The sequence below is a fragment of the Prorops nasuta genome, unplaced genomic scaffold, assembly GCF_024137725.1.
Source record: "Prorops nasuta isolate Cenicafe-Biocafe unplaced genomic scaffold, Cenicafe_Pnas_1.2 PNAS00014, whole genome shotgun sequence".
Lineage (NCBI taxonomy): Eukaryota > Metazoa > Arthropoda > Insecta > Hymenoptera > Bethylidae > Prorops > Prorops nasuta.
The window spans coordinates 2,309,731-2,326,498 of NW_027116811.1; the positions used below are offsets into that span (position 1 = coordinate 2,309,731).

Below are 16,768 nucleotides of genomic sequence, written 5' to 3' on the forward strand. Positions count from 1 at the left end.
CCTTGTTTGTTTAAAAAATTTATGTTAAGATAATTGTTTATGTCCATGCAATAAAAAAACATGCATTATTCACTTTTCAAAGCTTATTCCTTATAGTTTGATGGTTTTGCGTGATACTTCTCAAGACCATCGAATTTCTAGCACCACTACATTATCTGTACAGGGTAATATCATCCATGTCTAGTTATATCGTCCTTTTTACACTCCTCTTCATAACTTTGAAAGACGTGCACTGTTTGGATCAAGCAATAAACTCATAAAAACGAAAGAAGTGTAGAACACACCTCAAGAAAATGAGTTTGCTACCAATAATTTTTATTTGAATTGTAAACCACTTACTGTAAACCATTTCATATGCTTCAAAAATAAAAAAAATTGTATGGATTAAAGCTTGTATTAACTGTTATTAATATAGATTTTGATTAATAATATATGTATGATTTAAATAAGCTCCTTGAATATCGTAAGCGCAGAGAAAGAATCTAAATGATTGCATCGTCCCTGTTGTGTATATAGTAAGCCCAGTAAGATAGAGATAACAGCAGATAGTTCTTTTTTTCTTCTGAATTCGTTTCCACGTGTACTGACAGCAAAAACACTGTATCAGCTTAACAGGTGTTGATGCGCCCGCCGGGTGTAAGCCTGCGCACACAGTATCGGAGGGATTGCAGTCTGCCTGGCTGGTCCGAGTCACTCTCGAAGCTCGACCAAAACTCAAACTTGAGCGCGTCGCTGAGGAGAGCCGACCTCCCTCACCTCTTGCTCTCTCTTTCGCACCCTTTCTCTCTCACTCTCTCTTCACCTTAAGGGAGAGTTTACCAGAATGACATTTGCTGTCATCGGTTCGATTATAATGGCGCGAAACACTTGACTTTTAAGCGTCGCTAATGCGTCGCTTACTTCTAAGACGCTAAAATGATTTCATTTGTGAGTTAAAAACATTTAATTTCCAAATTCATTCATAGTGACGAATGACACCAAAGCTTATGTATCAAAATGTACGGTATGTTACTGGAAAGTGTACAACATTTCGTACAGGTTTGTAAGAAAAAATTATAAAGAATATTTATTTATTATATTTCGCTTTGTTGAATGTTGAAAATTTCTATTATTTTGCTGTTACTGCTTGACGTATGGAGTCTTGTTCAAGATTATTGTGATTATATCTTATCAGATTTGTGTTGACCATAATATTTGTTTTCTCACAAAATGTATACATGTATATAAACATGCGAGTGTAAAAATATATTCAGTGTAATGCGATATTCTTCATTCTTCTAAAACCGTACAAATTTAAGGGTTCTAAAAGTATCCGTAAAAGTGGGTTCTCAAGAGATTTCCGGTCTTTTATTTATTACGCCTATCTGTTTAGTGGACTAATGGAAGAGCGCTCTTCCGGGTTGAGTTTCTTCTAAGCACGTATATCCCAATTTTGGGGAAGCCTATGAGACCTAAAAAAGAGTTGAGTTAACAAAGCATATATAAATTTAAATCAAATTGGAAGAAATTCTCTTATATTAATTTACTTGTTTGTTAATTTAATTTATATATGTACAAATATTTAATTTTATCAATTGAGGATTTTGTAAGTGAAGTCCAAATGCACGATTGCAAATTGTGACGTACGAACTTCTACACACAGCCTCGAAATGTTGAAATTGAAACCATTTATCAAGTTGTCGACGTGCGACTTGACGCGTAAAGCCTAAGCAGCAGATAATGGAGTCAATGGTACCTCAAAGCCATCCCTTATATGATTTATTCCGTATCGTAAATAGGGATATTGTGTAAAACGTAATTCTAAACAAATAAGATATTCTTTCCATAAACACTATTTTTTGTAAGATAAATTACAGTCGTCGACCACAAATGTAGTAATGGTTGAATCTGGAAGGACATTGATTCTGTCATAATCGGTGATAAGGACCATAGCTTGCGATTTCTTATCGACCTTTTCGAATAAAATCATTGTCTTTGCATTTGGATTACCGAGTAAAATAACCGGGTAATTTCTTTTTATACCGATTGTCGAAAACATCGATGAAAACGTAACAGCAGAGACGACAATTTTATGATTCTCTTACATGAATTATTACTCAAACTGAATAAATTCGTTTTTATATTCATCTACTTGTTTACATAGCAGTCTCAGGTAATTTAAGAGCTTGATAATTTTTATAGATAAAAAATAAAATACAATAGAAGGATTAATAAACTTTCACTCATTGAGAAAATCTCTACATTAATTCGTCATATCGGCCCAAAATAATCGTCCACTTAGAAACAAAGTCACGTACCTGGTGAAGGAAACGGATCGAAGTACGCAATAAATGAGAGGTACCTGAATATGGATGAACCTAAAGGTTTCCTTTTCAGACAATCACAATGTACGAAGCTTTAAAAATAACTCTCTCTTTCCGGCACTCAAATCAACTCCCATAAATCATTTCTGCAATGTAAACTTTTTAAACTACTTTTAATTGCTGCATCATACGAGTGGTTGTGTTAATACAATTTTAAGACACATAATCGATCAATTATTTGCGTGTATCTATGCCATATCGAGACTCAATGGAAGCATTCTTTATGGCGATTACCATGATGCTTTTCGTGACTACTATCATTATTGCATCTAGGAAACGCTTAAACTTAACGTGTTCATTAGCGAGTAGTTCATTAGCTTGCAGAGAATCTGAGGGCAGCTTGCTCCGGTTTCATCAATTTAAAAAAACATTCACATACACCATCCGTTCAATAAAACGCTTCTGAAGATAAATGTTTCCAAACGAATTAAACCCTATAAATAAGATAAATTGGGGAATTGCGACCCTTATAAAGCAAATTGTGCTATCAATTAAACCTCCTTATTTTAAATTAATATATGATTCAATAACGAATAAACACGATAATATGTTTACTTTTTCAGCTAGAATATGGAGAAGATACATGGCTTCGAATATTGGAAAAAGCTGGACTTAAACACACTGTTTTCAATACTCGACAAATTTATCCTGATGACGTTATGACTAATATAGCCAATGCTTTGGCAACTTTTAATGGGGATACAGTAGAGAAAAATATGGAATTTTTTGGAAAATGTTTTGTTAGATATTTTAGTAATTTAGGGTAAGTACTTGCTACAATTTAAGAAGTTAAGCAGTAAGTAATACTAATTTATTAGTTTCTTTATTGTTGAGTATGATATTTTAAAGAAATCCTCTTGGAACGAAGTTTTCTATCATTCGGATGAAACGAGATTCCCGTACATGGTCGGAATCTGATATTTCTCGACTGAGTATTCACATGTATAGTAGTACCTTTACTATCTGTATTGTAGACAGCTACATATGCAACCTTTTCGCAATTTGATCTCTAAATGTACGGAGAGGTAGCAAAAATTTTGAATATATCAAAACAACCAAGTGAAAATTGTATATTATAATATTCTTGCTGATAAACTTTTACAGCAATGATTTTTCCTGTATTTATATATTATTAAATACTTTATCTTCTATTTAATAGATACGATTGCACGGTAAAAGCGACAGGACGTTATTTCTGCGATTTTTTGCAAAGTGTCGATAATATCCATATGCAAATGAGATTTACTTACCCGAAAATGAAAAGTCCTTCGATGTACACCACACATATCGACCCGCATGGAGTTGTTTTAGTATATAGAAGCACCCGGCAGGGTTTTACGCATTATTTTATGGGTAATGATACTTTTTTATGTTCCATATCGTTAATGACCAATCTGTTTCTAACTATTATTAAGTTTTTATCGACGAAACCTGTTGTACGTAATATTGCTTGTAACGAACGTTTCTAATACGATAGGGCAATTGTATCAAATAGCGGAAGACCTTTATCAAACGAGCTTGGATATAAGGGTATTAGAAAGTTCGAATAACATTCCTGGATCTCGAAGTGTTATGGTTAAATTTCGTATAGACTTTGATAATAGAGACTATGTAAGTATATCGTTCATCATTAATGTTTCAACGTAAAAAGGAAAATGATAAAATTTTATTTCTGATTTTAATTTGACATAAAGACTTTTAGAGGAAACTTTTATCAAATTTGTTTTATAGGTAGCGAAAAACAATAGAATGAAAACTCCAGTTAAGCAGGAGTTATCACCGTTGCCTTGTACGTTCCTATTACGTTTATTTCCGTTCGGTGTATTAATGAACAAAGATATGAGGATACTGGGAATTGGAGAAAAACTTCTCCAAGCTTGGGGGGGAACTTCTTCCATTTGGAATAAGCATATAACGGAAATATTTAAGTTACGCAGACCGAAAGGAATATCCTTCACTTGGACAAATGTAGGAGCAATATTTCTTCCCCGCGCCTACTAACATAATAATACCATCAGCTAACTTAATTTTTATAATTTCTTTTATCCAGCCTTTCACATAAATTATTCTTATTTGTCGTTTAAGATTCCCTCCCTTTGTAAATAAATGTAATTTATTTTAAAAGAGAATAATTTGTATCCTAAATTATTCAGGTAATGTACCTACACTCGGTAATGTTCGAACTGGAACTAATCAGATCTACATCGAGTCGTTCAACAGATTCGGATAGCAGTGCAAGTACAAGCTCGAGTTTGGATAGGCGAGGAAGCCAAGGATCAAGAAGCATTTTGTTAAAAGGGCAAATGAGATATCTGAAAGATGTCAAAGCAATAATATTCCTTTGCAGTCCCTTGTAAGTTGAAGAAAATTTTCACGATCAATCTATATGATATCTACGTTAAAAAAATTATACATATTTTTTTTAGAATCAACAGTCTGGACGAACTGTGCAACATGGGTCTATATTTGAACGATCTTAATTCTCACGGTATGAGTCGCGAGATGGTTCTGGCTGGCTGGCAACACTGTGGAAGGTGGAGTATAGATTATTGAATTTGCATCGAGATTATTGCTAGCATAAAAAAGCGATTAGTCTAAAATTGCTGATAGGTTGGAAATGATGTTCGAGCGAGCCGAGCAACGATCAGAGGAGTTGGAAAATAGCCACGCACTTCTGGATCGTTGGAAAAACAAGAGCGACGAACTGTTGTACTCGATGATACCCAAGACTGTCGCGGATCGATTGCGAGCCGGTGCCAGTCCCCTGAGCACGTGCGAGGTACTAGATAAATACGATTCTACTGTGACTAGAATCAGCGGAACTCCCTACCTTTGCAGCATTTCATTGGAGACGAAAAACTTCTTCTTCTTTTCAGTCCTTCGAATCCATCACTGTTCTCTTCTGCGAATTATGCGAATTCGATTTCTCAACCATCGAAGGAGCTATGGATATCGTTTCATCCATGAATGCCGTTTATTCCTGCTTCGATTCCCTCATGGATGAGTACAACGTGTACAAAGTAAGCTTTTTTTTCAGTGTCTCATGAATCAATAACGATGTTTGTTAACACATTTGCCTTTTAAGATTTTCAAGTATCAATGGATGTTGAGAAATATTTAGTTTTCTGCTTTTCTTCCCTTTCGTTGATTTTAATGGAATTTTTGTTCATTTTATTTCATAATGATATGTGCAAATATTTTGGAAAAGGTTGAAACTGTTGGTCGAGTGTATATGGCAGCCGGTGGAGCACCTGATAAAGATGAGAATCATGCTCAGAATATAGCAGATGTGTCACTCCAACTCATCAGAAATGTTCGCTGCATGAAGCTCCCATCAGAACTTGATATTCAAATTCGTATAGGTAGGTACCTCCTGGTTTATCGCTCGAGCACGCAACCGTAAAAAGCAGATGATTCCAAATTTTTCTTGCGTTGCTCTACTAATATCACGAACCAAGGTCTATTTTTCCCATAGGGATTCATTCTGGTCCAGCTGTGGCAGGTGTCGTTGGTATTAAGGTTCCCAGATATTGTTTTTTTGGGGACACAGTAAACACTGCTTCACGTATGCAGACGACAAGTATAGTAAGGAATAATTATTTCTTTAATTAATCTAAATCTTTATACAGTATTGGACAAGTCATGCCTGATAAATATTTTATTATACAGAAAATATTTCTATGGTTAAAAATTTGAAAAAATAATGATATATAAACCAACCTACATTCATGAATTTCGCAGAGAATTTTTATCCTTGATTCCACTCAAAATATTAAACCTTCTATTACCATATAAATTATTTCGTAATACGTTTCCTTATTATTTGACGTTTTACTCCACATATAGCCAGGTAAGGTGCACATTTCACCCGACACTAGAAGACTTTTGCCTGAGGATCGATATAATATGGAAGCACGTGGAGTAGTATGGGTGAAGGTACGACAATTAATTTAACTAAACAATTGATAATAGTTTTCTCGTATGTTTTCTTTTTGCAATTTAGGGAAAGGGAAACATGGAAACGTATTGGTTATCAGAAAAACAGGATCAAGTCAGTAAAACTGATACAGGTGCTGCAAAAGTAATGGAAGAAAATACTTTTAAAACATGCAGTGTTCTAGTCACCGATGTATAAAGTTTAGAAAATACATAAAATTTATGCAAATTGTTGGAATGTCAATTTGTACAATCTTTGTATTAGGTTGTAACACAGTAAGCTTGTAGCGATTTTATAATGAAAATCTTTAATTAAAACGCTACGAACTTATATTACAGCCTATTAGTTTTTTCAAAGAAAACTTGTCAGTATTTTTAATGAATTAAACATTACATTCAAACAAATTTATATAACTAGATTCATCATTCTGTCATGTCATCCAATATTAAATAAATAGTATAGAAATTGCACACAATGCAGTGCAAAATGCAATACAATGTTATTTTTACATTTTTTAAAGTGCAAACTTCCTATTATAATTGAAATAAATGTGAAATTGCATCTTTCTAAACAATAACATTCTGAGTATCGATTGTTTTTATTCCTAATTGAATCTTTTATATGCATTTTACTTTTACAACGGTTTTCATCAAAATGTAGTGATATTCATATTAACTGAATAGAGAAAGTCTCTTGACTTTCTTTAAGAATGGTCACGCATATCAAATACCACCATGAACATCGTAAGACGCGTTTTATTTTTTAATTGCCTTTTTCATATATATTCGTAAAAAAACCAAATCAATTCCAAAAATGTATTCTCTACCATTCATAATATATATATATATATATATATATATATATATGCCTCAATTCATAAAAATTCGTAAAAAATAACATGATTTATCGAATATTAGAAATTATACTAAATTATTTTAAACATAAATATCTAGCTTCTAAAGCGTTGAAAGTAATAGTAACTTAAATCTGACTAGTAATTATAGTATAATAGGTTACTGGACTATTTGATTGGTTTAAATTAGATTCTGGTAGAAAGTTAGATTGTATCATATACTTTTAGTTAAATAAATAGCTTTTTTTTAATTTATCATTAATCTTCCTCTAAAAACATCAGCAGTAGCACGAATCCTTCGTATTTGACTCTACCCAGGTAAGGAACCGGTTGACCCTCGCATAAACTCCTGGGTAACCCGGCTGAGCACACCCTTCACCCCAAGAGACTACACCTACAGAAACAAGAGAACGATAAATCTTTTAACCTTAGTCCTTACTCCTTTCTCACATTTCAGTCAATGTACAGTCTGAAACGTCTGGATCCTGCTTTTCGCAAATTAAAGGGAGGAATTCGCTATAAAATTACTTTCACAATTTCTGCACGTATCGAATGCACTCTACTTGATTAAATTAGTAACATTTAGAAAATAAAATAAATGCAATGGGTAACCAATGTTTCGGTTAATCTAAGTTTTTCAAAAAAATCAATACTTACCAACAATATGGTGCGTTTCGTTATTAGAAATGTGCAAAGGACCTCCACTGTCACCCTGAAAGAGTTTAATAAATACGTACGATTGTATCGATTAATATTTAAATATTACAAGTAATTGAATAATGGTTACCTGACACGAATCTTTTCCTCCTTTGGTGTAGCCAGCACAAATCATATTGTCGGTAATTTTTCGTGACGGGTACTTTGATGCACGGCATTCGCTATTTTTTAATATGGGTACAGTGACTTCTTGCAAAACGTCGGAAACAGAGCCACCTTCGGATACGGCGCCCCAACCAGTGACGATGCCCTTCATATCAGCGAAGGTCTTTCCTACGAAAAAGAATTACGTTTCATAGTTAGCGCGACCTCGCTTTCACGGTATAAGTGCCAGTGAACTCACCTCGTTCCGGCAAGCAGACGGGTCTCATAGGTCCTTCAAACTTTATGATACCCTTCACCTTCACCAGGGCAATGTCATTGTTGTAATTGAAAGTAGAATATTCTTCGTGCCTTATGACTCGTGCTACTTTAAAGTCTTGAGTCTCCGTTTCCATGGTCGAATTACGATCATGTTCGAATATCCGCACTGACATGTATTCCATGCGGAAGCTGATAAGAAAAATCAATCGTTATAACTTTAATTAAAATATTACTTGATTCTTATATTTTTTTCTAAATTGATGACACGATAAAACTGATATATGTTCGATCAATACGATTTTAAATTCATTTACTTGTCAACGCAATGGGCAGCTGTCAATACGTATCGTGAATTTATTACTGAAGCTCCACAGTAAAATCGTCCTTTGTATCTGAGTAAAGCCATCCATGGATATTGGTTCACTTGTGTTTCGACTCCCCCAACGATGCGATTTCTTTTATTCGTCAAACCACATGCTGAATAAATTTTATTCGTTTACAATTGCTTTAAAGGTGATTTAAATCAATCATTGTTTCTACTCACTGCATTGCAAGCAATCTTCTGGTGGTTCTGGTGCTTCAGTTGTAGTTGTGGGTGAGGATATTAATCCATACACCCATTCCCAAAATCCTTTGTCGTCAGGAGTAAGTGCTTGGTATGCCGTGGCATTCTGCTTAATTGACTCAACTTCCGATTTCGTCGTCTCCTCCTGCGATAAGAGACGTGAAAAAAAATGTAATTTTTAAAAAACTAAGTTGTTTTTTATTTACAATTGGGTTGAAAGTTAAACTCATGTCATACGTACTCCATCGCCGGAGGCAGATGCTAGAATAGCAACTGTCAGCAAAAAGTAGAATGACGGCTTTTGCATTATCTGTTGTACTATTTGCAAATAATAAATAAGACACTAAAAAAAAAAAAAAAAAAAGAAAAAACACAAACGCCCACGACTGCCCACTCCAGCTGAAATCACTCTAATGCGTATTGTTACAAACTTGCGGGGTTATACACTTCCGTTCAAGACGACGGGCACTTTCACATAACGCTTCGATTCCGTGTCACATCTTTATTTATACGGAATAGTGGACGGACGGGTAGCAGAAGTGAAAATTTAGGCTAGCCTTATGTTAATTCATCGCAAACAAGCGTTATGACCCATCGGGTACAACGGCGGTCAACTATGGATACAGCTCTCTGTTACCTCCACTCGATAAAAATCTTTTACCTTTCCCCCCACTTTAACACAGTGTCCCTAATTTCTCTACCCGAATCAACACGATCAACAATCTAATTATTTTTAACTGTACACGAATTTCCAAGGGAAAACCCGCATGTCTGTTAGCCCTTAGTTACGATAATAACGTTGTGTATAAATGAAATTACTGATTAGTATCTTTTCTCCAAGATCCACATGATTTGATAATAATTATAATTATAATAGCTTTAATAAGAGCAGAATTTAATTTTTTTTTAAAGCAATCAATGTTCAATGTTCCCTAATTTTAATACACTCTACCGTCGAAGGTGCTGCAATTAAATAAATGGCAATATTATGTTACAGTAACGAGGTAATCTACGTTAATGTATTTCTTTACTATTGATAGTATGTACGATCGACTAGTAAAAGTCGTAAATTTTAATGCTACCATAAATGAATCACGAGGTGCGAAAAACTTTCAAAGAAAGTTTACAGAGAATTTCTTTTATTGATATCTTAGATAGGATCCACTCTAATAAAAATTATAAATAAAATATAAACCATAGTGCAAGAAGCTGAGAGTATTTTCGCAGTTTACATATTATAACTTAAAGTACAACACAGCAGATAAGAGCAAAATTTGTCCTTCACCGCCAAAAATTCATCGTGTAAACATAGTTCAAGAATTACGATGAGAGGTGAAAAAACTTTGATCTATGATCAGAAAGAGATTGCATCAAATTTTATTGTCTCTCCTTGGATAGTGTTTGATGGTAGGAAGGTTGAAATAAATTCTTTAATCCGTTTTATCTGAGTAGCGATTATCGCAATATGAATGAGATAAGGTTTGTCAGGACGCGCTGCTTCTCACCTGTAGCCCATAACAGTAGGTCAAGGTATATAGGTCAGAGCACCCTCATGCGGGTGTGTCGCCTTACTTAATTGTCTCGTCGTATGACGAATCTTATCAACAGCCTTGCCTTATTTATGTTCATCGCCAGGGTCAAAACATACCTCTGATCCATTCCTCAAAATCATGGACATTGCTGATAACGTTTACTGTACCTAATCTAACAATAATTATGACTTCATATTCTACAAATAATTACTCTTTTCGTTCTTATGATGAATTTGACTTTGAATATTTATGAATTTCTTCATAAGAATGATGAGTCTCGAGAAGAAAGTTCATTGACCCTTTTTTTGTTTTTGATAGAGCAAAAAAGTCTATAGCACAGAATAAGAGAGCGGTGATTCATTCTGTACCATCTCCATTATCTAATAAAACTTTATTGAGTTATCGATTTGTTTAACGATTGGAATAATGACTGTAATAATTTTTTATTCATTTATACTCAAGATAATACAAGAGGCCTGTAGGCAAGGGCAAGCAACTATACCTACATTGACCCGATTTCAACCGCAATACCATTTTGCGCGAAGTCAAATTCTTGGAATGCCACATTAAATTTAACATCTTGTCAGAGTCAAAGATTAATTATCATGCGATTGTTTGTGCTTCTTTAGAAAAATTGCGGTTGAAGTCGTTCGATTGAAAAAATATTAGTTTGTTTTTTGCTGTGACAATGATAAAGAGCTGGCAATAATCATTAAATAGAGCACAGCAATGAAAATACATAGTAGCACGGGTCACGAATCGTTTTGTCAAAAGTTTCGAATTTACGAGGCTCAATGTCTTCGAGCTATCAGACAGTTTACTATCAGAATAGGACAATGGGTCATGGAACGAGGTGACTAAACTTTTGTAGAGGATGCTGACTAAACTGACATTGATCTAGTCTACGAGGCCCTGAACAAAAGGAAAAAAAAAGGATCTCCGGAAAGGAAGGCCAACTTGACATTGATCATTTGGGTGGTGACTGTGTGGATTGCGTAATGATAACATTTACATAAAAAAGCATAATTCGGATCTGTCTACAGTCCACGTATGATTCGCTTTCGTACGTAGAAGCAATTGAACAAATCTCATGAAAATTTATCCAGTCCTAAACTTTTATCGCTACACGAAGACCAGGAATTTTTACAAAGTATGCTAAAGCATGCATTACAATTTGTATCCAATAACGCTCATTCAGATATTGCATCACTGCCACATGCAGTTATCGCCAGTAAGTTGGAAAAAGACGCAACAATAACAACAACCACGGGCCCCTATTAAATAATCGAAGCTGTTAACGACGGTACAGTTTTCATCAATAAAAATAACAAATACTCGTGCTTTTGTTTCGATTAATGTTAGAGTGATGATTAATAAAATTATATAGCTAAGAATTGTATGAATAATTTATTTTAGAAGAATATATCCTAACGGTCTAATGGAATCCAGCGATTTGGAAAAACTGTAAGGAAGAATATTTGGTCTATGAGAGTTCATTGGCGGCAGATAAGCTGATTGCGTCGTGTTGAGCGCGCGTTTACGTATCAGGTGTTGTACGTAGCGCGTCTGAGGCCATGTAACGCAGAGGAGAAGAGGCGAGACAAACGAAGCTCGAGCCGCCGGCTGATTTAAAGGCCGTCACATGCAACATCTGCCAATGCAAACGCACCACTCAAGGTAACGACCCCCCACCGAGACTGGCACACGGCGGGTCTTCATTAGTTATAATTTACTATAAAACGGCAAAACCTCCACGATCCCTTTAGACTTTTCACGCCCGGCACAGGCACGTGTACGCCCGAATTCGCTGGATCGCCAAAGTGGAATATCAGTTGCACCACTGTCAACAAAAAATCTCACCAACATCCAAGCATGGAGCACCAAACTATGCGGTCCAGTCTCGCGCTCTTCCTGTGCCTGTGCCTCCTTCGTGATTTCTACGCCCACGCATTTCCACCCAATGTAAGTTTCTTCTATTTTATAACGCATTTATGCACTTCCCAATTCTCCTCGCGCATCTATTACACTCGTGCTACTTACACTCGATTAGATAAGACATCCTATAACGAGAAATTTTCATCGCCACTTTTACTCTCGATCTTTCTTATTATTATTATTTGTTCTCCATTCGTATACCGGTTTTTGTATTTTTCTACAGAGATGGAAGAATTATTTTTTTGTTCATTATTTATAAATGTTTTACTTGTTGTGTGGATATTTTTAAATTGAATGTAGAGTTTAATAATTTTAATAGTCAAATTTTGAAATCTTTGCAGGTGATTCAGTATGACAATGATTTGCCTGTACCCATTGGGGAATATCGATACAATGTTGAAAGCCGAGCTCATGTCGACGATCATTCAAGCCTCGATGAAGTTTCTTACGTTGATTTTGATCCAGCATCGAAGATCCCATCCAAGAGACCAAATATTTGCAGCAACTGCGGTAACTAAAGAACGATAGAGACAATGTTTGAATGGCATAAGTATCATTTCTACGACATATCGGATACCTGCAGTGTCACCTAAAGGCGATTATCATCTAAAATTTCAACTAAATTCTTTCATTGAGAGCTATATATATTTTTCTAATTAAGAATTACATTACAATCTCTTGAATTCATTCGATACTATCTAGCTTTCTCTCAGGAATGCTGTAATATAAATTTTTATTTATTTATTATTTGTTAGAAGTATCAGAAATTGCTTGCTAACAAATTTATATAATAATTCTTCCGTTTATCGAGTCTTGTTGTTTCTATATTATTCATTAATTAGTTTTATGTTCAAAGTCGTTGAACATTTGAAAAAGGTATCATGTAATATGCGTTTAAATGATGATAGTGTCACTGGAAGAACGTGTCCTAATATTGCTTCATTTCAGTATGTGGAGTAGGCAGAAAAACGAGGATCGTTGGTGGAAACACCACCAGCGTTTTTGAGTATCCTTGGCTAGTTAGTATGAGCAAACAAGGTACATTCTACTGTGCAGGAAGCTTAATCACTCGTAGACACGTTTTAACAGCAGCGCATTGCATGGAAGGGTTGGTATTATACAAGAATATTAAATAACATTAATATTCATTAGACTTCAAAAATTTAATAATAATGTAAAAGGATCATTAACAATCATAATTATTAATAATAAATGATAAAGCATACAAAACCTACTGACACAGAAGAGACTAAAATATCAATAGAAGGAAGCTCTAATCAACTTATTTTCGCAAGTATCGTGCATTCCAAATTAATATCTATGACAATTAAATGAATATTTTTTACAGATTCGACAAGAGGGGAATCAGACTCGTGTTAGCTGACAGCAATAGAAAAAATAGGGCTCCAACTTCGATAGTCCGCCGTGTAAAATCCGTAGTTACACACGAGAATTTCCACAGTTATACCTTCAACAATGACATTGCAATTATCGAAATGGATCGACCAGTTCCTGTCGATGGGATTGTGCGTACTGCATGCTTGCCGGAAGATAGTGAGTCCATCAAATTTTACTTGCATGATAAAATCCATTAAGTCGCGATCCTCGCTAATTTATCGACAAATCTCAGTTTTCCAAATGAGCTGAATAGTCGACAACTGACAACAAAATATCCAGTCGAAGCGTTATAATTTTTTTCTCCTTACATATATTTTTAAACAATTCGATTTTTTGTTAAAAGAAAAATTTATGATATTTTGCAGAAGCTATCGATTATACAGGAGCGTTAGCAACTGTAGTTGGTTGGGGTCGAACCGGTGAGAGTCAACCTGTAAGCGATGAGCTGAGAAAAGTCAGTCTTCCAATTCTCTCCGAGGAAGAATGCGAGCAGGCCGGATATCAGAAAGATCGAATTACGGAGAACATGTTTTGCGCTGGATTTCTCGAAGGAGAGCGAGACGCCTGTTTCGTAAGTTTTTAGAGGGCCATTGATAAAAATTATAGCAAAATCTGCATATCCGTGATTTAATTTTATCCTTCTTGACAGTACGCTCGTCGATAAGGCTTAAAATAAAAAAAACTTTCTTTTCCATTTAAAGGGTGACAGTGGCGGTCCTCTCCACGTGCAAGGAACCTCTGGACAACTCGAAGTTATTGGTACGTTGCGAAATTCGTTAAAATAAAAATATTTCATAAAACGTAACATGGTAACTTACTCGAATTACTACTTCAAAACGTGTACAAATTACACGAAATGAATTTATTTTGCAGGAATCATCTCGTGGGGTCGTGGATGTGCAAGACCAAACTTCCCAGGCATCTACACAAAATTGAACAATTATTTGGGATGGTTGAAGGATCAACTTGCCGATGAATGCGTATGCCCACCACCTGGACGATTTTAATCAAGCAGCTGTCACGTAATTTTTAAGCAAACACCCTCGGCCACACGCTATTCATTTGTTCACCGCGAAACAGTAAAAACTTACTCATTTCATGATATGGCTCCAATCGTGAGCAGGAAAGTACAAAAAGTTCTTATAATAAGGATGCTAAAATAGGTGAATAATAGATCTCAGAAAGAATTCAGCTATAGTAATCCCTAATAGAAATTATATAACTGAAAATAATTAGATAGAGTCCCCTGCTTCGGATACACGAAACTATCATAGCATTTGTTTAACTATTAATTTATTTTCCTCGTTAATCATTCGCATGCTTAGAATTAAACAAATCTAGTCCCTTGTATATAAAATATAGTTTTATCGCGCTGTGATTACACGTTCTAAAGTGTAAAAGTATTGAATAAAGAAAAAATACACAATTAGAATTTATATATTACTTTCAATATTATTTCTAAACATACCTGACGATTAGTATTAAAATGTGTTAAGAAATAGTGAAAGATGTGAGTGTTGCTATATACGTTTGTAAAGTAATAACAACGGAAGAATATAATGAAAGAATTCTTAAGCATAAGGTTACGAATTCGGCAAATTTTACTTTCTAATATCGAAAACGAAATCGCCAGCTAATACCAAGATATTAATTTGGGATTTACGTAAATACATAGACAAATTTTTATTCGCTACTAAAAGCGAGTATATATCGAGTGGAAATTTTTTACATTCATTAAAGTGATTCGAACGTGGAAAGTACGCGCGTTTAATGGAATATTTGCGAGAAATTAATGCGTGAGCATAATAAGGGTAAATTGATATTACGTATTGAAAAGAAAGGGTGTTCAGTGTCGAAGAATATTAGATAAATGGCAAATGCTGGATTGCCGAGAGATGAGCGACCAATAACTGAAACCGGGTCAGCAGTCTGAACGTTTTGCTTTCAACGACGAATGTGGGTTAGTGAAACCAACCGACCGTTAACCAGCGGCATGTGATTCCTCCCGAATTAGATTGTAAATGCAAGTAATTCATGAAAAAATGAAAATAAAAATACGAGACAGTTGATTTCCTGCGATCGCAGAAACCTGCCTAATAGAAAATATAACGTCGCATTTTACAGCAATATTAAAGAATCAATTACTTTTCTGTTCCAGCGTGTCTCACGCTACACCGATGGTAAAATCGTCGTTTACACGAAAAATTGACAATTCTTCATCACTATTGTCTCTCACGACGTGTCTCCCCACCTCACTTTCAGGACTTTGTGCTCTGTACTTTTCTATTGACCGGCGAAAGAGAAATTTTTGAAGACGTTACGAAATCGTGTCTCCAATTTCACTGGTGGGGTGCATAAGCTGGAAGGATAAAAGTAGTGCGTTTAGTATCTTCGTAGTGGGATATAACTACTAGATTGCTTGGCACTAGGACGGAGCCTTGGAAGAGGCTGCCGTTGCGTTGCTATCCGAGAGTTCCACTCGAGTGCAAAAGTTCAAAGACAGTGTAATTGCAAGAAATTACAGAAATCAATCAAAAAATTGCTATACTCTTTCGATACGTTCGCTCGTGTCCAGAATAAAACATCGTTTTACAGTGATTTACATCTCGAGACGTTACATCGCGAAACGTAAGAAGTGTTCCAGGAGTAACAATTAAAAATTCAAAGTGTAAAAAATATATTTTTTAAAGAGACATCTTCACGTAGAAAGCACTCTGAACCTCGACTCGAGATTCGGAATAATTGGTCCCCGAGAGAAATTTTGGATCACAAGGATTGACAGGTTTCTGGTAATGGTTGGGTGAAGTCGTCGAAGATCTCGAGGAGCCGAAAATTCTGGGAGGATTGGAAATCGGGAGAATCTCGTAAGTGCACTTCGCGATTCATCGTGCGTATTGGATCGTATCGCCTCGGAGCCATGGCACGAGAGTGAAAGAAGAACTTTCTTCGCGAGTACGAAGAACACCGGGAGTCAGACTGGGTCCTGCTCGGTCAGTCCGGCATCTTTGTGGAGCCGCGGTGAAAGCGTTCACACCAGCAGTGTGCCGGTGATCTCCCTGAATCGTTTTCCATCTTCTACGGGGAGTTCGCGGGCGCACGACGGAA

General features: G+C 35.5%; 1 protein-coding gene across 1 annotated transcript; it reads left to right on the forward strand.

Annotated features, from left to right (window-relative positions):
* The first annotated feature begins 753 nt into the window (after nt 1–753).
* Nucleotides 754–14,970, forward strand: LOC136778682 (soluble guanylate cyclase 89Da-like). The gene is made up of 21 exons (XM_066735780.1): nt 754–1,038; nt 2,927–3,126; nt 3,523–3,716; nt 3,841–3,974; nt 4,095–4,331; nt 4,517–4,716; nt 4,790–4,897; nt 4,974–5,142; nt 5,240–5,383; nt 5,572–5,725; nt 5,839–5,948; nt 6,210–6,299; nt 6,367–6,492; nt 6,565–6,575; nt 12,097–12,292; nt 12,607–12,775; nt 13,214–13,373; nt 13,614–13,819; nt 14,029–14,234; nt 14,365–14,422; nt 14,537–14,970. Exons 1-21 carry the CDS (start codon nt 997–999, stop codon nt 14,668–14,670), a joined length of 3,048 nt encoding a protein of 1,015 aa, XP_066591877.1. The 5' UTR covers nt 754–996; the 3' UTR covers nt 14,671–14,970.
* Nucleotides 14,971–16,768: the final 1,798 nt, after the last annotated feature.